At 41.2% G+C, this 23,095-nt stretch overlaps 5 protein-coding genes across 6 annotated transcripts in view; 3 read left to right on the top strand and 2 right to left on the bottom strand.

The window, feature by feature from the left end:
* Positions 1 to 81: 81 nt before the first annotated feature.
* Positions 82 to 10,845, bottom strand: vps33b (VPS33B late endosome and lysosome associated). Of its 2 annotated transcripts, none has more exons than XM_005937923.3 (24): positions 10,731 to 10,845; positions 10,165 to 10,304; positions 9,335 to 9,415; positions 9,162 to 9,223; positions 9,027 to 9,076; positions 8,852 to 8,919; positions 8,716 to 8,761; positions 8,542 to 8,636; positions 6,997 to 7,101; positions 6,788 to 6,878; positions 6,636 to 6,713; positions 6,375 to 6,448; positions 6,205 to 6,291; positions 5,534 to 5,624; positions 5,380 to 5,454; positions 4,050 to 4,114; positions 3,922 to 3,976; positions 3,798 to 3,844; positions 1,679 to 1,811; positions 1,489 to 1,562; positions 856 to 957; positions 691 to 766; positions 457 to 576; positions 82 to 318 (listed from the first exon to the last, which is right to left on the bottom strand). In XM_005937923.3, exons 2-24 carry the CDS (start codon positions 10,258 to 10,260, stop codon positions 239 to 241), a joined length of 1,851 nt encoding a protein of 616 aa, XP_005937985.1. In that variant the 5' UTR covers positions 10,261 to 10,304; positions 10,731 to 10,845; the 3' UTR covers positions 82 to 238. The 2 variants fall into 2 exon arrangements, with proteins under 2 accessions (XP_005937985.1, XP_005937986.1); XM_005937924.1 differs by lacking the exon at positions 10,731 to 10,845 and adding an exon at positions 10,592 to 10,675.
* hddc3 (HD domain containing 3) lies at positions 10,643 to 13,560 on the top strand. The gene is made up of 4 exons (XM_005937922.1): positions 10,643 to 10,866; positions 12,754 to 12,809; positions 12,897 to 13,137; positions 13,335 to 13,560. Exons 1-4 carry the CDS (start codon positions 10,755 to 10,757, stop codon positions 13,463 to 13,465), a joined length of 540 nt encoding a protein of 179 aa, XP_005937984.1. The 5' UTR covers positions 10,643 to 10,754; the 3' UTR covers positions 13,466 to 13,560.
* A 735-nt stretch (positions 13,561 to 14,295) lies between these two features.
* Positions 14,296 to 19,461, top strand: mfap1 (microfibril associated protein 1). Its single transcript, XM_005937921.3, has 8 exons — positions 14,296 to 14,511; positions 15,822 to 16,038; positions 16,132 to 16,270; positions 16,359 to 16,546; positions 16,997 to 17,266; positions 17,355 to 17,514; positions 18,267 to 18,356; positions 18,925 to 19,461. Exons 1-8 carry the CDS (start codon positions 14,430 to 14,432, stop codon positions 19,102 to 19,104), a joined length of 1,326 nt encoding a protein of 441 aa, XP_005937983.1. The 5' UTR covers positions 14,296 to 14,429; the 3' UTR covers positions 19,105 to 19,461.
* hypk (huntingtin interacting protein K) lies at positions 19,459 to 22,244 on the bottom strand. Its single transcript, XM_005937930.3, has 4 exons — positions 22,033 to 22,244; positions 20,752 to 20,807; positions 20,597 to 20,648; positions 19,459 to 19,684 (listed from the first exon to the last, which is right to left on the bottom strand). The coding sequence occupies exons 1-4, from the start codon at positions 22,192 to 22,194 to the stop codon at positions 19,589 to 19,591; spliced, it is 366 nt and encodes a 121-aa protein (XP_005937992.1). The 5' UTR covers positions 22,195 to 22,244; the 3' UTR covers positions 19,459 to 19,588.
* serinc4 (serine incorporator 4) overlaps positions 22,179 to 23,095 on the top strand; it is a 30,488-nt gene continuing 29,571 nt past the window's right edge. Inside the window, exon 1 of the mRNA XM_042226862.1 lies at positions 22,179 to 22,256. The gene's annotated coding sequence lies outside the window, so the exon portion shown is untranslated. The remainder of the gene's footprint in view (positions 22,257 to 23,095) is intronic.

Here is a 23,095-nt window from a genome sequence, read left to right as displayed (position 1 = left end):
GAAACTGCAGTTAATTTTAAACTGATGAACTCACAGCAGAGCCGGGCAGCCGGTAAACGCGATTACATAGAAACCAACGAAGATGTTAAGAAACGTTTATTCACTTTACACATCTTTACAGTTCTCGCGTCACCAGAAACAGACCAGAATGAAGCATTTCTTTATCTTTAATGCCAGTGTTGGAGGAATGCATAGCGGCTCCTCAGCAGTTCTGTCCATAATGAAGTGCTGCCAGGCTTCATACGTGGTTGTCCAGCAAAGCCTCCAGGAGTCTGGAACTGTTTGTAATTGCAGTTGTAACCACAATGAATTTATAACCTGAGAGAAAAAAATAGAAGCGGTTGTTATTTTCTGCTTTTCAACAATACAATAAGAAATACATCTCCCATTTCAGAAGATGTTTTTCACATTTTTTATTTTTACCTAAGTGGCCCTACACACCATCACAATGTTTACCTTTCTCTCTACCGAGGAACCGAAGGGCCGAAATCTCAGAGTAGGTGCATCCACCAAGAAACATGACCAGTATGATACGCTGAGTGTCGTTCTTTCCCCTTGAATCCACGCCGCTGCTCCCTGATCAGAGAAGGAGAACAGTGATCAAATCTGTTAGACATCTGTTACAACAGTCTCCTTTTCTGTTTTAGCATTAGCCTCAAACGGATCCATTATACCTGCCATTGAACTAACCTGTAACTGCAAATTCATGACCATTTAGCAGCCTGGTGACTTCTTCAAGCCCCGTCCAACCGTCTCGCTCCAGCACCTATATACCGGGAATAGAATTTTATTTTAAAGGTACCATGGCTGCCCCCCCATCATATCCACAGACTGAATGTGTCCTGGTTGACTTACTTGTTCGATGAGTTTGCAGCTCAGAGGGATGTAGGCACCACTGAAGATATAAGCCATGTCTCGAGGGACACGCAGGTCATATTCTTCATCCGTCTTTGGCACCTTGATGCAAAATATGATGAGCACGTTACCATTTGACACAATCAGAAATGAAAAACAAAATGCCTTTAGGAAAAGTATGTGCTGTATTTTTTTTTTAAACTAAATAAAGTTAATTAAAGAGAATATATGTTACTGTTTTGTGTCATATCATAGTGTTATGATTGCAGATGCTCGTTAAAAGTGTCAAACCATGAGGTCAGCCTATGTGAAAGAAGTAAACAGTGATTTTTTTTTTTACTTGTGGCTCTGTCTGATGTCACTGAGAGGACACTGCTAATATGGTCATCCCAACTTAAAACTCGTTTCTCTGTTTGGGCCAACCAATCAAAAAAAAGATTAAAGACAGGGATGTTTTACAAGGAGAGGAGATTTTTTTAAAAGCCTTTTTTCCAAGCAGGATGAACACAGTGCTTCACCAAGGCTCAGTACACCATAGATAAGGTTTATTTTGAACCGTGAACCATACAAAGTTGTTCTTGTAGAGTCCACAAATACAACTAACCAAAGATGTTCACCTAAACAATAATTTACCAAGTTAAGTTTTCTGCTCAAGGCTCTGAAATTGCTCTTCTTTGCCAGAGAGGAAAAGGCATCTGTCAGTTTTCCTGGAAACAAAGAAGAAGAAGAAAAGTCAAACAGCACGTGTGTCTTGATGCACAGAGCAATGCAGGGTTTCCTGTAAGTGGAGAAGGCTAAAACTGCGCTGAGAAGCCACTGTCACCTGCAGTTTTATCATTAACCAGTTTGCCCACTTTGCTCTCCATTACAGTGAGCGTCTCTCCCGGCTGCTGCTCGACCAGCAGCCCAAGCTGCCTCAGGTTGGAAAATGTGAGCAGGTGATCCACTCCATAGCTCTGATGAGGTCAGACAGAGAAAAATGTCAGGCATTGGACCCATGGCTCTTTATCAAAATGAGCACACACTTAACAAGCCAAGGCTGGCAGCAAAGAGCAATCTGCCACTACAGGCTGCCTGATCAGATCTGTGACAACAGCCTGTGATGTCCCCAAACAGCTGGACGCTGCACGTTCTCCAAAGCATTACTCTAAGAGGAGGAAATGATCTTTGTTCAGTTACAGACTGATTTACATTTCATGCTCCAGTGTAGGGATAGGCTGTATCATTATTTTCCCCACGGGGCCAGACTGTTAAATTAAGTGAAAGCTCACAACGAATAAATGAAAAATTTAGTGATGATTTAAGCTGAACTCAGATTCTTTTACAATCAGATATTTGTGAGCCTACAAGTCCCGAGTCTTTGTTTAAAAAATACATTTCATTGTCATCTCAGGTTACAAAGATACAAACATCATTTGAGAAAGCAGCCGCTCTTTCCAAGACAATCATTGACACAATGCTGCATTTGATGAAATGTGAAGGTTGTTTTGTTTGAAGACATTACAGGGTGACTGAGATGGTTACAGGCATATTTGAGCTGCACAAAACACGCACAAAGCAAAGAAAGAAGTGTGTGTGTGTGTGTGTGTGTTTGCTCTTTAACAGGCAAATGTAGAAACTGTGTTATAACTGTGCAGCTACTTTGTGTGAAGTTCTGCTGTCAGCCTGATTTTCTCCATCTCAGACGGGTTTCTCCTCGGCGTTCTGGTCTTCCAACAAACAGATTGGACTTTTATTCACCAAGAGCTCCAAAAATGACAGATAGGAGTGTTTTCTGGCACAAATCCCTTACGGCCAGTATCAGCCTACATGCTGTTTGTATACTTGAATCTTTTTTCAGCAAACATGAACAGAAAATAGCATTAAGAAATAAAAATAAACAGCAGAAAATACCATTTCAAGCAAAGGTACAAAAATGCTGACACTAAAAGCTTTTGTACTTCTACCACCAGTGTTGGTCAAGTTACTTGAAAAAAGTGATCAGTAACTAACTACTGATTACTTCCCCCAAAAGTAATCCTGTTACTTTACTGATTACTTATTTTCAAATTAGTTACTTAGTTACTTTTTAAAAACACGATTTACAACCTGAATAGGTTATAAATCGATAGATCTTTCAGCCCAATTCTACTTTTTCTACATAATCCATCATATAAAATGTAATCAAATGAAAAAGTCTCTTTTTAAAACTTGTTTTATTAGTTTTAATCTTTAAACTTTATGCATCAAGCAAAAATTTAATTATATGCAACATTCTCTGACTGGAAGAAATTTGTTTAACATTTAAATGTATTTTCTGCACATTCCTGCACATAAAATAAAATATTTTTTTTTGTTTTTACACTCACTCCTTCAAATAGATGCAAGTAAAACACAGCAGAAAATAAATAAAATAAAAGACTCAGCGGTCCTGTTGCTCTATTTTCAGCAGCGGTCAGTGGAAGAATCCACGAGTTTCTCTGTGAATTTCCCACTACGTGGCAGCTACTCGGTGCTTGCTCGGACGTTTAGGGTTTTTTCGCTGTAAAAAGAAGTTTTCTTCCCATGCACGATGGACACTAATGTTTTTGTCACTTTTTATGGAATCAAACTCAAAGTAAGGTCAGTACTTCCACGCTTTAAACGCTGCACGCTCATACTCTCTCCCACACTCGATATATGATCCATTGTTGATCTGCACACAGCTGTTACCACGAACGTCGCACTCGCTTACGTCACTGTCATGAGACATTCTCGCAAAAAAAAAAATATCACGGTTTTAGTAACGCAGCGTTCCTACGGGAAAGTAACAGTAATCTAATTACCATTTTTGCAATAGAAATCCCTTACTTTACTCGTTACTTGAAAAAAGTAATCGGATTACAGTAACGCGTTACTTGTAACGTGTACTGCCCATCTCTGTCTCCCACAACAAAAATACTCAGAGATTTGTTGTACCTCACCTGCAAATACTGTGCTTTCAATGAGCGGTAGTCTTTTGGCAGCAGTCCTGCAGGAAAACAGCATCACAATAGTTGTAAACAGGAAAGACAACAGTCTGTGACGAATCAGTGAAGGATGATTCACCGTTTTCTGTGATAGACAGCAGACAAAGCAGCCGCAGACTTTCTATCATGGACACCTAGAAAGGAGAAAAGAGTCATTCAGACTTTTTGGCAGTGCGTTTATTGCTGAACTCTTTTAAGAACACTCACCTGTCTGTTGATGTGCTCCTCTATGTAAGAAATGCATTCACGGATTTCAAATCCTTCCAGTAACACTGGGAAAGCACAAGGAAACAAGATTTGCTGCTCCTGGGGTTAAAACACTACAAACTATTATCTTTGACAACTTTTAGTAGCGGACACACACAAAATGAACTGAACCACTTAACGTGCAGCATGGAGACAGGAGCACACACAGGAACACAGGTGTGTTTGTTTACCCATCTCTGCAGGACTTTATTCCACATCAGTGCACTTCAAGCCAGGCACTGTTGTCTCACAGTAAAAGTTTCTATGTGGAGTTTGTTCTCTTAGGTTATTCTGGCAGCTCACAGAGACGTGGCCACAGGTGTGACTGTGAGTATTAATGGTTGTCTGTCTGTGTGGTAGGCCCTGCACTGGACTAAGAATCTGTCCAGGGAGTGTGCTCTTCCTCTTGCCCTGTGACAGGATAGGCTCCGCCCTCCTGTGGCCCTAAACTGGATAAGTGTTTAAGGAAATAGATTTATGGTTGGATGGCATTCTCAAGCCTCACGTTTAAGTGCTAAAAACTACCATAAACCTAATTTAACTATGGTCCAAGTCCAAGCTGTCACTGCTTATAATCCCACTCTTAACACTGATCTTACTGTTCTTCTCCCGGTCTTGGCAAACAGGGCACACAGAAAACAATGCAGCAGTTTTAGGCATCACATCGTCACCAGTCCCCGTCGTAACCCAGGGAGATAATGTTGCTGCTTCAGTGACCTTTGCTGGGTTTATGACTGCCTGCTTGTGATGCATTTAGGGGGCATCTGTAAATTGTAGTAATAAAAAAAGATAACCCAAGTTACACCCTTCTCAAATGGGATCATCTCTAGTTCATTTAAAGTACTGAAAACATGAGACTCATCGGTCAGCAAAGTCTTTGGAGAGCTTTCATGTTCTTGCACACACACGTATGAAACCAACAAACATGGAGCTTGTTTTGTGCTTTAAGGTGTTAAAGTCCCTTAACCTCCTAGGACCTGGCGTCCACATATGTGGGCATCACATTTTGGGTTATTTAGACCAAAATAGTCAATTTTGCACTACAAAAGTGATATCCACTTATGAGGACATTATACTGCTAGTGTTCGATTGAAATGAATATCCTCATATGTGGCTCTCATTTTTCTTAGAAACAAAAATCAGGTAAAGAAAATATCTGGTAATTCTTTGTTTTTACATTCATATGCCCAAATATCAAAGAGAAATTAAAAATTCTGCTGTGGAAGACTTCGGGTCTTAGGAGGTTAAATGAAACGTGATTGGAACAAAGAGCAGAGCGGAGGATTCTTACAGTGTTCTGTCTTCAGCAGCTCCTGAAAGTCCTGCTTTGTTTTCTTCTTCATTATCGACTCGCTGGCACCAATGTCTGGAAGAGAAAATGCTCTTCAGCAACGCAGCCGTGCAGATATGGCTCGGAGTCAGCGGTAGGATACTGTAACACTCACGCAGGCTCAGCAGTCGATGTTCCTGCTTCAACCCTTTCAGCTCCTCTGACACAAACGTCTTCATCTGCTTTATGTCCATGCCCCGACGTTTCTGTAGAGTTATTAAAGAAAACCAGAAAAAGGTGTTAGCTGTTATCCTTACTGGTCACTAATGCTTCAGCTACGTCATAATTACCCCACTGAAACACTGCAGGGTAACCTGACACTATGTAACTATGTAACTAAATGTAACTACACATCGCATCAACGCAGCCCAACACTACTGCGAGGGGTTCAGCACCATCAGATCATCCGGACAATTTCCAGATACTTTTTTGTTGTAGTTTTTGAGACAATAACAATTATAGCATCAAAGTGTTAAGATAAAGACTCACAAACGTCACCCCAGCAAATTCCTGGAGCGAGATCACTGAAACTACTGGAACGTACAGAGAAAGAGGAAAAACTAGAGGGACAAAAATGTTTGCTGACCTAAACAGAGAGCGCAGACGCAGGAGCATTTTATTCGTTTCTATTGGCTGGCATCGCACATAAAACACGACCACGAGGTAATAAACACGTAACGCACCAATGCAAATATAAATGCCATTTTTCAAGGTTGTGCCGTACAAAGACTCTCCAAATCGAGCCACGGGTGCAATGATTGCTAAGCAGTGTCAACATTCACTCACGTCATATGCAGTCTGCAGATTCCTGGCTTTCTGACTGAGAAAACCAAAGACGTTGGAGAAATGCTCATTTCTGATTTCACTGAACACCTACGAAACATTAGACACACTTTTCTATTAGAATCACGACAATTAGCAAAGTGCAGCCGACCGCAGACTAAGACGAGCCTTACCTTATCGTGAGAGTTCAGCATCACTTTCACACTTTTGTCAGAGGCGGTAACATCAGGTCCAAACTCCACACATCCTGCACAACAGTTGGAATGGTCAGACAACATATGGATATTTTTTAAAAGAAACACCACAACTAGCGGCGTGGCTTCAAAAGAGCTAAGAATGTGAGGGCGAAACGCTCTGCTCAAGAGGTCAGAGGTGACGTGTTTCTCCCAGGCATAAAGTGAACGTGTGAGTGGATTCGATTTACTGACACCTACCACATTTGATTCTAAAGATGTCATCAACAAGTCCTTCGTAGACAACTTGTGAGCACAGAGGAGTAACAAAGTCCACATCTGCAATGATAACGACGACATTAGAATGGGAACGGCACGGCCCATCGTCCTCTGAGATCACTGCGCCTCCTCACCTCTGTCAATAAGGAAAACATTCCCAATTTCAGCCTGACGAGCTTTTTGTTCTCCCTCTTCGACCTGTTCCCTCCACGACTCGTACGCCATCTGGGATCACACAGAATTACCATCAGCAACAGACCAAAGCAGGTGACGGACAAACTGGACGTGAAAAAGTTAAACTAGTTTGTATCAGACTAGCTTCTGGTCTCTAATCTTACAGCACCTTTGAGCAGCGCCCAATCCCGTAGACCTTTGAGAATGGGCCGTACAGGGAGTACAGGAGGTGGAGAGCACTGCCGGCGGTCCTCACCCAGCGCTGGTCTCCAGCCTGGAAAAATACACGATGCATCAGAGATTTTGTAGTTACACTTCTGATTCAACTACGGGCTTATAAATTCAGCAATGAACAGTTCAAATGTGATGATTTGTTTCACTATGATTATTAACACATTAGTAACACTACAATGCCCAGACTTCCTTTGTGCAGTCGGCTTCAGAAATTAGGAAATTAAAGAAAGAAACGACGAAAACTCAAAACTAAAGCTCGAGGACAAAAACTGTGATGAATGTAGTCACATCTGGACAACGGTACGAGCAGCTCTGTGTTTCTCACAAAAACATGTTTGGATGTCAAGGTGTCTGTAAACCACGTGTAACAGTAAAAACACAACAAACTTCAGATTTTAGACTGAGTCTATAACGTTTTATTCAAAAGTCTAAGACTGAATCAAACACTGATGCAGAGCAACAAGTCATGCATGCATCCAACGAGCATGTGAGGCCAATATTTCTTTTATTGTGTGGATGCCTTAATAGGCATCCACACTATTGAGTTCCTGTTTCTCTTTAATCTTTATACTTTATTCTAGTTGCTTCCGTACACTTTTTGGCACTCAACTGCTCCCACAGTTTTTGTGCTATTTTCACCGTTCAAATCTTAAAAAATTCTGCTCTTTCTGGCTATGACTTTTGGTGCTCATAACTTCTATACTTTTTGAGATATTGATTTTTCTTTTCAATATTCTTTGCCCTTTTTTGCATATTATCAGTGGCATCACTGATTTTCCTTGCCGGGTTGAGCTGTGTTTTAGCTCAGTGAGATGAGCATCCGTTCTCGGACTGGGAGGCCCGGGTTCAAATCCCGCTTATGGCAACATTTCTTTCAGTTAACACTTAAACTTTTTTAACTCTTTTCAACACAAATTTAAGCTTTTTCACCCCTTTTCAGCACATTTTTCAGTTTTTTCACCAGTTTTCAGCACAAATACCAGCTTTTTCAGCTGCTTTCAGCAAAAACCTCTTTTCAGCAGAATTCTGCTGATTCACCTCTTGTCAGCACAATTCTCAGCCTCTTCTGCTCATTTCAGCACAATTGTCAGTCTCTCCACCTATTCTTTGTCAGAAAGACATTGGCGAAGTGAGATGAGAACCTGCCTTGAGTACCAGAAGGGCCAGGTTCGAATCCTGCTCAGAGCAACATTTTTTGCTTTTTTTTTTTTCAACTTTTTCAGCTTTTTTCAGCAGATATCTTCAGCCCTTAAGGCATCCACACAGCATTTTCGCAGGAAATGCAAATTTTTCTAGTTTTCTTTGCTTTTCATCATTTAGGGGAAACAGCTAGCTCATTAGCTGCTCGTGTTCACTCATTAGTCTGTGTACTGCTGCAGAACCTCTTCACATTAACAAATGATGACTAAAACACTGACTAGAAAAGGATTTAAATGATCAGTGATCAAATGATCAATACAAGGAATTGGCCTCTACTAACCAGGAAGTTGTCTTGAAAGAATTCTGGCAGCTCCATACTGATGATGTCATCATCAAGAGGAAGCAGGTAGAAAGGCCACTCGTCTATGGACACATCTACAGGAAAGGCAAAAACAGCTTTTACACTTCTCCTCACTCACACTCATCATTCCTGCAAAAAGAGAAAGATGCCTACCGCCAAAGATCCCCTGCTCCTCCAGCACGGCCTCACACGCATAGAACTGGTAACACAAAGAAGGGTCAGCAGGTCAGTATCAAGCACTCGAAGCATTACAAGTACAGCACGGACACAAGACAAGAAAGAGAAATACCTTCTGAGGGGTAAAGATGATCTTGTATCTTCGGGATTTTCCAGGTACCTTGTCTGTGTTCACCACATCTGCAACAAAAATGCAGATGTCACTTTGCTTCAGTGTCATCCATTTTCACCGGAAGACTTTATAATAAAATCAAGACAAGAGATAAATAAAAAGAATCTCCGTTTACCACATATCCATTTCACAGTTTGTATTCTTGGACGGATCAGGAAACAGAGCCTGGAAAAAGAGCAACGCCACATTGTCAGGTGGGCGCGTCAGGTGTGTGGGTACAATTCTGTAAGGTATGAAGGTGCAGGCTCACTGATCTGAGGTGCTGATAACAGGTTTGTGTTCCACTTTGTAGAGTTTGTCCACTTCATGTTGCTGAAAGAAAATGGGGGGGGGGACGACAAAAAGCTTTTAAAGACCTGCTGAAAGTGCAGTAATCCTGAAGAGATCAGAACAGGCAGGAGAGCAGCAGCTGATGCAGTTCACCTTGAGTGTTGATACATTTGCAATACGATCCAGCGGGCTCATCAAGTCTGCCTCAATGAACAGGTCCTTCTTCCCGGGCAGCTGTGACACAAGAGAACGGCTTGTAGGACAATCTGCTCTTCACAACACAAAAAGCATCACTTGGTTTGTCTTCACCGAGTTGGAAGTACATCACAAACTAATGCGTGCATGGCTTAGTCTGCACACAGCTTCTACACTTTCTCCACTGATTCTGACAATGTTCATTTTTGCCTAATTAAATGAAATTAAACTGTAAAACTGAGTCCTAAGGCAAAAGTAAACTGTAGTTTGGTGAGGACAATTTTCATGTTAAGACAGTATAGTTCAGCACATAGGAATATTTCTCAACATAAAATCTCAAGTGAATGGCTGCAACCTTAGAAATAGACATGATTCTGCAGCAGTATTCACTCCATTAGCTGGTGGGCACTTTTAAAAGCCACTGCCAGTGAAACTGCTTGTTGTTATCTCCATAAACACAATTTATAATTCTATAAAACAAACAAGAAATACAGTAGACTTCATTAAAAACATAGAAGGCCAAAGCAGTCTCTATTTTCTGACATCACTGAGGTCCTTCAACATCTACCGGACGCTGCTCAGGATGTTTGATGAGTCTGTGGTGACCAGTGAGGTCCTCTGCTGTGAGCGATACCAACAGACGTGTTGCTCGTGAATGGGTGTGCAGTCAAATGATAAAGTATAATAATAAAAAACAAAAAAAGAAGAACAGTGCCATATCCATGCTATACATGCCAGTCATATTACTGATGTGTATGTCTTCGGCAGGAGCTGTGACGTGCTCCTACCTGTTCCAGCAGGTAGATGAGCTGATCTCTGGCCAGCCTCTTGAGGATGGAGAAGTCGGGGAGCTCCGGGGAGTCTCTCCTGGCACTGTGAGCCATGCTGGACACACGACGGAGACCGGACAACACTCAGGCATCCACGACTGGCATAAACAAAGAAAATAAATAAATAACTCATATACAAATATAATGTTTAATAATGGAGATACAAAAACCAGCAGAAACATATAAGACAGAGATCTGTGCTGTGATTATCCTCCCTGCTGGCTTAGCTTCAAAGCTAAAAACACATTCATCATATAAATGCTGATATAATCGAATACGCTGACAGTACTTTGTAAAATTCTCCCTCGAAATATAAAATTAATGCCAGAAATTTGACCGTTTATGTCTTTTGAAACATAACGCTTTATCTTAAGTTAGCAGCTACCTGCTTCCGTAGCTAAATAAGTGGAATGATCCCACGACCAGTTGTTTCCCCCCGGATCATAATACCAACGGACCGCTACACTTGCTCGAAAGACGTTGAAAATTAAATAACCTAATAACGCGGTTTTTTTGTCACTGACCTGACAGGACGTGATTTTTACACCATGAACTCAGACGCAGCTTTGTTGTTAGAAACTGTTCAATTTGCCGCAGAGAAACACCGCAACCAGCGACGTAAAGATCCAGAGGGAACGCCGTATATAAATCACCCGATAGGTAGGTGTGTTTTTACGGTAGTATGATGCATTCACGGCCTGTACGTAAACCCGTGAAGTTTCTCACTCTTATCTTTAAAAGAAAAAGAAAAAAAAAGTTTCTGATGTTTAACTGATACGATACCAGAAGCCGTGGAAGGAGGAGATTGAATTAAAACCCAGTTATCAAACTTAATTATGTTCATAATGGACATTATATAACAGTATCTGCTGCGGCGACACCTTGTCAACAAGGGAGTCGCCGAAAGGAGCGGTACTATTAGAACTAACCAGTCAAGTTATCAGAGTTTACTCGCCTACTACAGCTATATCACTGTAGTAACATTATATGTTTACCATTTTATGGCAACAAATATTTTTGCAGAAACGATGTTTCTGCAAAACCTTTATTTACCTTTATTTTATTTGATTCTAGTGATAGTACCCTGCCGTGCAATAGCGATACGCTATTTTTCGACTTTAAATTTGTATAGTGTATAGTCTCACAGGGAGGTGGAGGTCGATTGATCTGTTTTTTTGTTCAGGGGTACAAAACTAATGGCTTTTTGTGTGCGGGGGATTTAGCGGCATCTAGTGGTAATGCCGCAGATTACAACGAACCTAATATCTCCTCCACTACTCACTGCTCCGTTTTTCTTTGCTGAGCTAATGATAGCACATGGCAGTGCTTTTCCTGTCAGGGCTCCAGACCTCTAGAGCTGTGGGGAACTTAAAGGGACAAACTTTGAAAGGATAAGGAACGCACCACAAATAATACTGAAAAACATAAATTATTTTCCCTCAAATCTAATTTCCATGTATCTATTTTTATTATATTGTCTTTGCTTTTATTTTATTTTTTTACCTTTTCCCCCCAAATTCGTATTTTTACATTTCTTCAGACATTCTGCTTTATTATGCAAAAGAGGAGCTAGTGATTGTTTCAAAATATCTTTTGAAACGACGGTTCAGTGGATTTGTTTATCGTGGTGTTAGCAAGGAGCACCATAGATGGGCAGCCAGTGATTAAGCTCCCTCCTTGTGTCCCTGTGTGTAAAGGAAGTTTCTGATGGTTTGTCTGCTTGTTCTGTTTGAGTTTTATTTTCCTACTTACAAATGAGACCTATGAGCTATATTATAGTGGGGAGGTAGAGTGTACAGCCCGATCCGGCGGGGAGGTGTGGGAAGCCAGATCAGGCGCCCCCCCTTCCGGCTCTCCTCTCTGCTTACTCCTATCTTGTCCCTTTTGTCTTACTTCTCTCTATCACCTTTTCTATCCCTTTGAAGAAGTGAGGCTCCATAAATGCTAAAGAGGTAAGTATTAGTTTTTAGTTGCAATGATTAGATAGAAAAATAAACCATAGAAACCTAAACAGAAGAAAGAAGAAGAGAAATAACAATTTAACATAAACCAGTGACGCACTCCAGGGCTGAATCAACCCTGGCAGGGCCTCCTTGGATGAGGGTGTCTAGTGATAATGGCCAAAACACCCGATGAATCCAAGGTCAAATACTGACGATGTGTCCCAAATTTTAATATGAAAATTTAGATCAGATCTCTAATCCCTAAACCTAACCAAGGAATTAAAAATGGCAGATTAGCGTCGGTAAAAGACCTAAAGTTGAGGCATAACGATGTGTGCTGCTGGCAAAGTTTCTGGGCTTTCCTCATAACAGCCATCCCTCAAGATTCTCTCCATTTAAAGCAATGCATTATCAGGGACTGTAACATCTAGTCCTTTTACTGAATGTAAAAACTTAAAGTGCTGGAGGAGCTCTTCAGAGAGGAAATGTCTGATTATAAATGAGTTTTCTTGTTCTATAAGTGACTTCTCTTAGCAGTCTGGAAACAGTGAAAGTTCTTGTTTACGGTCTTGTTTACTCACAGCTCTCTGTGTGTGCTTTTAAGGAGTAGCGAGAATCCTCAGCCACGAAGGGGGCGTCACAGATATCGAGGTTTTGCAGGTGAGTTATCAGTTGTTACCTGTTAGTCACAGTCACGTGCATGCATTCTCGCATCAGTAATCCTGTGTGCTTCCTCCTGCCCTGCAGGCCGCCCTGCTTCATGACACAGTCGAAGACACCGACACCACCCCCGCAGAGCTGGAAGCTAAATTTGGTGTAACTGTGGCTCGCATTGTTCAGGAGGTGACGGATGACAAGAGCCTGCCCAAGCAGGAGAGGAAGCGTCTACAGGTGGAACACGCACCTCACTGCAGCCAACAGGCCAAGCTGGTTAAACTGGCTGATAAACTGTACAACCTGAGGGATCTGAACCGCTGCACTCCTGTTGGTCAGTACGTCTCTGGACACAGTGCTGTTTCCTACAATAAATGGGATGCTGTGTAAAATAAATAAATAAATAAATAAATAAATAAAAATTAAAAATGAAGAGGATGAAATGCTTTGGAACACTTTATTTATTTGGCAGAAGTGCAAAAGACAACATAACAAACGTTGTTCAGTTATGTTTCTGAATGTGCTTGGCAGGTTGGACAGCTGAGCGAGTGCAGGAGTATTTCCTGTGGGCCTTTGAGGTGGTGAATTGCCTGAAAGGAACCAACTTGGCTCTGGAGAAGAAGCTAGAGGAACTCTTCAAAGAGAGAGGAGTCCAGCTCTGACAGGAGGGCCACAACACAGTGGAGAATGGGCTATTTCGAATGCAAATAAAATGCTTTTTGTTTGTAAATATTCAAAATAAATCAAATTTCATGTACATTACAGTGTCCTTTAGTTTTCTGCTCTGTTTGTAATGTTTTTGCAGGCTAGTTGAATCCCCGAGTGTCTGATGTTGTGGTGTTTAGTAATAATGAAAAAGTAAAAGATACTACTCCCCATTTGGTAATTGTAGCTTGTGGACTGTGATGGTGCGTTTAAAAAGAAAAAAAAAAAAAAAAGAAGCCTATTTAGATATAACACACATTAGGACAGCCTTACACAAAGCAAACAATTTGGCACAAAGTGTTTTTCACTATACATGTTATTGGTTATATTTGAATCCATTGAAGAAAGCCAGGATGCTCAGTAATTTTCTTTAACAGAAAATAAATAAGCTAATATAAAACAACAAGGAGATGTAGGTCATTTGCATTTTTTCTCTTGAAGCGACCTGATAACTCTACTTCATTAAAGATGATTTAAGAGTTTTAGTGACTCCTTTACATGTTACATGTCCACATTTAAAACATGGGATTATTTGAAATTATTCTACTTTTTAACCAAGAAAACAATAATTTGATATATTCGTATAAAAAGAATGAATGTGTTTAGCTCAGCAGCCTGCAGAGCGTTTCAGAATATTAACATTCACTTTCACCCTTCCCTGTTTTAGAAAGTTAACTTTTCATTTTTCGGAAACATATTTCCTGTGTAAACCAAATACTTCCTATCTTCTGTATTAAAGTGAAATGTACACAGTCACCGCTTACCGGCGGAAGAACTGTCGGAGCAAATTTACTTCCTGTCCGTTCGCCGATTGTGTCAAACTTCCGTTTGATTTGAGCGACGACGAGGAATTCGTTTTGTCAAAGTGAAATACTCATTTTTTAAATCTTTGTACGGTTGCATATCGTCGACCGGGCAGTCATGTCTAGTCGCGAAGCCCTAAACATGAAGCTTCCACCGATCCAGTCCACGGCCGGAGCCGTGCCGGTCCGGAATGAAAAAGGTGAGCTTGTGCGGTTAGCAAGAAGGGTGTTAGCTGCGTGCTAAGCTAGCTAGCTGGAGTAGCAAAGCTGATAGTAAATTTATGTACGAAGATATATGCTGGAAAAAATTGGACTGTACTTTTTATTTTTTACTTAATTTAATAACATGAGTGTCCTGGCTGTAACAATTTAAGAATTGACGGAACATGTTACAAAATTATCTTCGTCTACATATCTGTAGTGTTGTAGTTGGATAACGGGTCTCAATAAACCTGATGGGATCCTGCACTACCTGCGGCCTCAGAGTGGAGTTGCATTAAAACAGAGCCACGTTTTTATTGCGGTTTGTGGTTTGCACGATTTACACTTCAGATTAACTCTCAGTCCACTCTGTGTTAAACGAGCTCCTTCGTCTTTAAGCCAAAGGTTTTCATTGGCTGGTCTTCCTAAACAGAAGGTTTTTAGAGCAGGTGACATGACCCAGTTGGGGATATTTCCTTTGTGTGACATAATACAGAGTCAAGAGTAGAAAAAACTGTCCGCATCAGCGTGTTGCGAGCGGCCTGAAGCCAGTGAGGACGTAAATACACAGACACCAGCACTGTCAGGCATTGCAGTTACTTAAAGACCAGTGACCCCAAAGTCGGAATCAGAATAATTTATTACTCCCCAAGGAAATTATGTGGGTTACAGTTGCTCCAAGACAGCAACAGACTAAACTAATTAAATAATACAATATGTTGCAGAGTTTACAAATGTAAGAAATAGCACTAATATATACATGTAAATACACTCAGTTTGATGTCACGTGTGCTTAAGAAAAGGTGGGTTTATTTCTTACTTAGAAGAAGAAGAAAATTGTTCTGAATTAAAATTATGCTTCATGTCAGTGGATTCGTTGATTAATAAAAGTATTTTTTTAAAGGTTTTTACTAGATTTGCTACATACAAAGAAATTGGATATTAGAAGTGACTTAAATAATAACTGAAAAACAAACTGTGTAATCATTCATTTGGGGTTACCAGTATTGTATAATATTAAATCAATTCAGGTTTAGGTACTTTTAAGATGACTTTTTATGATTTGCATGTCCTTTGAGAAAGGTATTAAATCATTATGTCGAGCAGTTTTCTGGTGATCAGTTTGTCATGTCATGATTTATTTAGCAGTAATAAATGATGATATTTATGACTTGGTCTTAGCTAAACATTAAAATGAGAAACTGCAAAGTTGGTATTATTTGTGGTTGTGCTGAGCTGGTATTCCCAATCGGAAAACTTTACGTAGGTTCAAGTGTGATTAAGAGGATTGTGTGTCTCTGTGTGCCAGGTGAACTCTCCATGGAGAAGGTGAAGGTGAAAAGGTATGTGTCGGGTAAACGCCCTGACTACGCGCCGATGGAGTCGTCTGATGAAGAAGAAGAAGACTTCCAGTTTGTGAAGAAGGGAAAAGAAATGGAGCCAGAGGTGGAGCTGGAGGAGGAGGACGTCTCTGATCCACGTCTCAGGCGTTTGCTAAACCGTGTCTCTGAGGACGTGGAAGAGAGGTGGCGCCCAGCGTTTACAATCTGATTCAAGTTCACCAAAACGATCGTGTTGGAAAGCTGACGTGAACATGATTTGTGCCTGTTTGTCCTCAGGCTTGCAAGACACAGACAGATAGCAGAGCCTGAAGTTGTGGTTGAGAGCAGCGAAGACTCTGATGAAGGCACGTGGCACCCACAGCGAGAGGAGAGCAGTGAAGATGAAGAGGAGGAGGAAGAAGAAGTGGATGATGAGGTGCCTCAAAGCTTAAATTTGTCAGTTTTTTTTTTTTTCTTCACCTGTTTGTACTAAGACATGTTTCTTTTCTTCTGGTCACTTACAGGAAATCGAGAGGAGGCGAGCAATGATGCGTCAGCGAGCCTTGGATAGAAAGAATGAAGAGATGGAGGTCATGGAGGTGGAGGAAGAGGGGAAATCAGGAGACGAGTCGGAGATGGAGTCTGAATACGAGGAATACACCGACAGCGAGGACGAAGCAGAGCCGCGGCTCAAACCTGTCTTCATCCGCAAGTACGAGATGAAAGTTTGTAGAACAACGTAAATCCAAAGACCGTATTTATCAGTCGCAGACATGCGACGGTCAGTTTTCTGTGCAGAATGTTGACAGATCAAGACACACAAGAAGTGTCTGCTTGCATTACTGAAGGAACGAAAATTAACAGCATGGAGAAAACATGAGTGAATGATGAGTCTTTTATCAAGTGTGCTGTGTCTCATTTATCCAGAACAGTCATGTCATTTGGAAACATGCAGTACAGTCTGGAGCTGTTCACACTCAAAAATGTGTTTGGAAAGAGCTCGAGCAGAGCCGAACGTTTCTGTCAAAGTAACTCCTGAACACTTTATTCCTGTTAAAGCTGCAGTGCGCTTTTGTGTTTTAGATGGAAGCAGATCACAACAACACCGGCCTGAATACCAGGCCCTTAACATTAACGAGCACATGAACTGTTTTCTCCACAGAAAAGAGAGAGTCACAGTGGCAGAGCGTGAAGCAGAGGAGCAGAGGCAGAGAGAGTTGGAGGCCGAAGCGAAGAGGCAGGCGGAGGAGCGACGGCGCTATACCCTCAAGATCGTGGAGGAAGAGGCCAAGAAGGAGTTTGAGGAGAACCGGCGCACGCTGGCTGCTCTGGACGCTCTGGACACCGATGGAGAGAACGAGGAGGAGGAATACGAAGCCTGGAAAGTCAGAGAGCTGAAGCGCATCAAAAGGGACAGAGAGGCACGAGAAGCGTAAGTAAACACTAGTTTGAGTGACTGAAAATAAATTTGTGATAAAGGAACATCCAGAGAAGAGATCATGAGTGTTATTTGTTCTCAGCTTCGAGAAGGAGAAGTCTGAAATCGAGAGATTCCACAGCTTGACTGAGGAGGAGCGTAGGGCCGAGCTGCGCAACAACGGCAAGGTCGTCACCAACAAAGCCACCAAAGGCAAATACAAGTTCCTCCAGAAGTACTACCACAGAGGAGCCTTCTTCATGGTGAGTCACCACAGTGCTTCAGTCTAGCTGCACCATCTAACTGAGCTTCCCCCAAATGTCCCAGGGCTTTTCTGCTGAGTTTCTCCTAAGAACCTAAAACATTTGTTACATGTAGCAAAGCAATAATACTTTAATTTCTCATTATATGACTTACCTTTGAATGAATTTCTTGATTTCCATCCCCCTTTTCTTGTATTTTTTAATCAAACTATTTGAGGAGGATCTCTTTGCACCAAATACTTTCTGTGCATTTACCTGCATGTAGTTGAGTAAAGCCGAGTTAGTTCACCTAGAAATGAATTAATTTGGATTTGTGTGCCAAAGGTCAGGTGACTGTAGTTTAGTTTAATCAACCAGAGACAGATGATAAAATGATTTTCAGTAAAGTTGAGTACATGTTGGATATTTTGTGTATGTTATGTGCGTGCACACAGGGATGCTGAGCTTCAGTGGGCTGGTGGTACTGTCTGAAAAAAGCAGGATATATGCACTGCACACAGTGCAGGAGATGCATGTAATCCTTGTGGATGTGAACTTTAAACAAGCACCAGGCCTGTACTGTTTTGTCCTCAACAGCAAACTCTTGTATCAGTGAGCTTTTTAAAATGTCCTGACTTTTTTTTTTTTTTACACCAAAACGCTTTTATAGTCGTAACATCTCTGACCTTCTGGCTCATCGATCCAAGCTGCAGGATATTAGCTGATGATGTCAGCGATAAGTCTAAGTGTCAGGATGTGTTTTTCTTTTGCAGGACGAGGAGGAGGACGTGTACAAGAGAGATTTCAGTGCACCTACTCTGGAGGATCACTTCAACAAAACCATCCTACCCAAAGTTATGCAGGTCAGTGGCGTTTGCTTTTTCCTCATCTTCATCGTAGCCTGGACTGTTTCACTGAACATTGTTATAACAGCGTTGTGTTCATATGAAAAATAAGGTTAAATGGTTTTCAGGTGTTTGTGCTGTTTCTCAGGAGATGTAGTTGGAACCTTAGAGAGGAGGATGTAAACACTTAACCATGTTTTTACATTTGTGTCTTGTTGTTCTGAAGACATTTGGACGGCTATGTTGTGAAATTAAATGTCCTTGTGTGCTGCGGGTGTTTCAGCACTCCATCTAGCTTGGACCTGCTTACTTGGTGCACTTTATTGTTAATCTGCATCTGTTTATTAGTGCGTTTTCATAAATCAGTACTTGTTTTGAAGCTTTAATGACTAAAGAGTCGTCTTTGACCTGCTGCTTCCACTGACTTCTTCTCACATGTGCTGACAGCTGAGAGAACCTCTTGTGCTGCACAGAGCAGTAGAGACAATAACAGTGCATCTTATTCAGGCAATAGGAAAAAAAAAGTTTCTTTTTCTCTTCAATCACGGGGCTCTCTGATCTTTTCTGGCTTGTGTTTCCTGCAAAGGTGAAAAACTTTGGTCGGTCTGGACGCACAAAGTACACCCACCTGGTGGACCAGGACACCACGTCGTTCGACTCTGCCTGGGCTCAAGAGAGCGCTCAGAACACCAAGTTCTTCAAGCAGAAGGCAGCAGGCGTGAGGGACGTGTTTGACCGGCCCACCGTGAAGAAGAGGAAGACTTAAGATGCACATGAAGAGGATATGAGCAGGCCCACGGTGCAGCTGTAAAGACTTTGAGAGACTGAGCTGCAGCCTGATGGTCTGTTTTTCTGGACTATGACGTGGAAGGAAATCAGCAGATGGACTGCTGGCTCCATGAAATCTACAGGAGATGCAGCTGGTGGGATTTCAGCTGTAAAACCATCAAAAAGAGGTTTCTATGTCATTGGACGATGGCTTATGTAATTTTGTAAATTCAACATTTAGTACACACAGTCTCCCACTGACTCGTTCCTTTTTCCTCGGTGTTGTTTACTGATGTTTGATGACTATTTCAATAAAGCAGTGTGTTTTCTTTTTTCATAAATGGACATGAAAGAAGCCAAATGTCAACTTTTATTTAAAAAACAAAAACACAAAAACAACTGTCAAGGTGACACCACGACAGTTTAACCACCCAGCGTGACCGATGAGCCTAATGAAGCAGTCCAGTGTCAGTCATGTTTGTTCAGTTGGTCAGAGCCACCAGAGCTTCCACCACGTTCCCCATGTGTTCCCTCAGACTGCGCTCAGCCACGGCCCTCGAAATCTCCATCTCAGACATCTGGACACCAAAAGAAGCGTAAAGACAACTGGTTTTATAAAAACTACAGTTTGGCTCAGGACACTGATGTAATTTAAAACCTAGGTTTAATATTTGATAGTTTCCATTACCAATGCTCCAATCAACAAACGTTAGACAGCACTGGTCCAACTTGAATTTTATTTTTAGATCACCAATTTACAATAATAGTCGGGACTTAATAAGGTAACATAAGTCATATGTGCACACATGTAGTGACTGTGTGAAGGAACTACTCCACTGTAGAGCCAGGCTCATACGCTGCGATCACCTGGGAAATCAAAGGAAAGGAATTCCAGTTCTAATCGTTTCAAGTGAAGCTTTTAGGAATTCTGCTACTTTCAGATCGCTGAGATCTGATTTTTGTCAATTATCAATAGAAGTGTTTTTGATTCTGGTCCAAGATGCTCATTTATCATTTTCACCACAACTAAAAAACGGAATCAACTTTTTGGGTTTGGGTCACACGGCGTTAGTGTCCACATACTTTAGACCAGGGGTGTCAAACTCAAATACACAGTGGGCCAAAATTCAAAACTGGAACAAGTCGCGGGCTAACATTAATATTTATTAAAAAAAAAATCTTCCTCCAGATATAAAAATGAATCTTTTCTTATGGACTCAAACAAGTTTCGCTGAAAAACTGAATTTGGAACAAGCAAAGCTTAATAATAAAAAATATATATATTAGCTGTATAATACCAGTAGGCCAGCTCTAATAGTAATGTGGTATGGCTTCGCGGGCCAAATGTAATTAGGCTGCGGGCCAGAGTTTGACACCTATGCTTTAGACCATGTAGTGAACCAGCATTTGTGTGGTTGTATAACAGCTAAATGGATTAATACACAAAAAGAGTAAAATAAATAATATAATAATTAAAAACAACAACTTACAATTAGCTCTACGTCCTCTCTCTTGATGGTGACTTTGGCCAACTCCTTTTCTCTGAAAGCAGGAATAAATAAAACATCGCGACTCTCCTGGGTCTTTTACAGTGACTGAGGCAACAAGGAGCCAACACTTCAGTTACAGATGAAGCTGCTCTTACCTCTCCTGCTTGGCTTTCTGTTCCCGCGACCTTCTGTCTCCAATCACTGACATGGCCTGTGACAGGAAACACTGTTTATAGCATTTATATGGTTTTCACCTTCCTGTGTGTCAAACATGAAGAATGTCGCAACCCAGACAATCTCTGTTCTACATATCCAAGCATTTTGTCCCACAAATTAATGATTTTTTTTAAATAGTAAATGTTACAAGTAAATAAAGTCCTGCTCACAACTCAAAGTGTACAGTGCGTACACATTTCATGACTCAAACACCAACAGACGGTCGCACAAATGATGGGAATAATCTAGCCACGTCACCACTCATTAGGAAGCACCACAAATATTTGTGTGTGCCACACACAATGTTTACGAATGAATATTAAAATGTGCATTTATCCAAAAGGCGTTAATTATTGGTATTTTGTCAAGAAACAAGGTTTCAAGGTGAGAAAAACTGAAATACTTCTCTGGCCTCACTCCGTGCTGCTCTATCATATCGTGAGTTAGTGTGCAGTAGTTAATTTTTTCCTTTAGGTCGAAATATAACCTGAAGGTCTTCAGGAGGCGCTGCGGTGGAGTGGGCTTGGAAAATGATGTCAGGCAGCATTTTACTATTTTCTGATGCAGGCATCAGTGAGGTGAACCCTATTTGATTACTAGATGTGCCTCATAATGGGAGAGCAATTACTTTGAAGTTGTGATTACGTCGCTCAATCATCCAGGGAAGGAAATCCCCAAAAGGTTGAAACCTGCAGTCAGCTGAGAATGAGGAAGTTACCTGGATGAGTGACAAAACGTTTCTCCCACGTGCAGATGGACAGAATCAACTTTAGGGGATTGTGATTACGTCCCTAACGTTTGAAAGGTTTTCGTTTTTCATACCGGAGCTAATGAGAGACATTTAAAAACAGAAGCCTGACAGGACATGTGCGCTCTCTATAACGCTGCTGTTCTATGTGCAGCATGCTGTCTCAGCTGTGAGGCTGTCGTGTCTTTTTTAAAAAAACATATTTTACTTGTTTTAAAGAAAACCGGTGTGCGGATTTACCTGGCGAGCCACGAAGCAATTAGTTACCGAGTTTATCACTCACGTTACATAATTGCGCAAACGTTAGCTACTAGCATGAAAACAGGCAAAACTCGTGCAGATCAAGTGTGTATAAAACACAAGCTACACACCAAACACACTAGACTTGGTTCTGTGTCAGTGACGCTGTGCGGGAAACGACGGCAGCACGGACCGCATGTTTCCGGTGCTAACGTTAGCCCGCTGCTCTCACCGTTTCTAAATCAGAGCTGGAGATTTCCTTCTCCTCCGCGTAGTCTGTCACTCTCTCCAAATCAGCGGCCCCGCTGTCATGTTTCCGAGGCTTCTCTGCCGGCTTCCCGGTGCAGTTTTCCTCGGCTTCCAAGTCCAAATCGACATCTCCTTCCGCCGCCATGTTTGCTCGAGTAACGCCGGAACAAAGAGGACGGTTCCTAGAACTATCGGATGGAATACGAGGTAGAACCGGAAAGCTTTAAAAAATAAAATTCCAGCTCCCTTGAAACAAAAAGTTCTTTAAAAATAGCAATAACAAAAAACTCAACAAAATTAATTAAATCATAAGATACACACAACAAAAATGAAAGTGTTCAGTTTAAAAATACTGCATGAGACTTGTTTGTGAGGAAGAACTCATTCATATTTGTCCGTAGATACTATATCTTTATTTCATGTAGTCAAATATGATTCTGCAATGTTGCTCAACCTTGTAATGGATATGTGTATACATAATTTAGGTAAGCGTTTGGTCACCATGACTATGTCTTACAGGACACCAGATTTATTTTATTGTATTTTCTTTTTTAAGAAAAAGGAATTTGTCGTCAGTCTGATCAATATTTATGATCAGTCAGATGATCCATATATCCAAAATACAGCACAACGATTAAATCCAGTGTGGTCCCCTGTGACACTGAGCAGAGAAATGTGTTACAGTGATAACAGCAGAGAGCATAAACAACAGTTTGTGGAAGGCTCCAGTAAACCAACAACAGTCAGTTGATCAGATGATCAGTCTGATGCATCAGAGATGCTGGGGAAGGAAATGTCTGTTTATTTTATTTTTTAAAATTCTGGATCTAAACTAATATTTAAACCTACCCACATGTTTGAGGAAGGATAGCATGACTTACTGTCTTGTTATTTTTGGGACAAAAACAAATAACCGGATTACGTGCCGTCTGTCTCCGGATAACTAAATCTCTCTGTACTCCTCTTTGTTCTATTCCTGTCTGTTCTAAGAGGTTTACCTGTTCTTCCACCACTGCAACAGATTTCCTGTGTGTCCAGACTTTTCC

Source organism: Haplochromis burtoni, unplaced genomic scaffold, assembly GCF_018398535.1.
Source record: "Haplochromis burtoni strain Fernald_Lab_line unplaced genomic scaffold, NCSU_Asbu1 Contig_231, whole genome shotgun sequence".
NCBI classification, from domain to species: Eukaryota; Metazoa; Chordata; class Actinopteri; order Cichliformes; family Cichlidae; genus Haplochromis; species Haplochromis burtoni.
The sequence above is the reverse complement of the archived record's forward strand: the minus strand, read 5'-3'. Positions and strand labels throughout refer to the sequence as shown.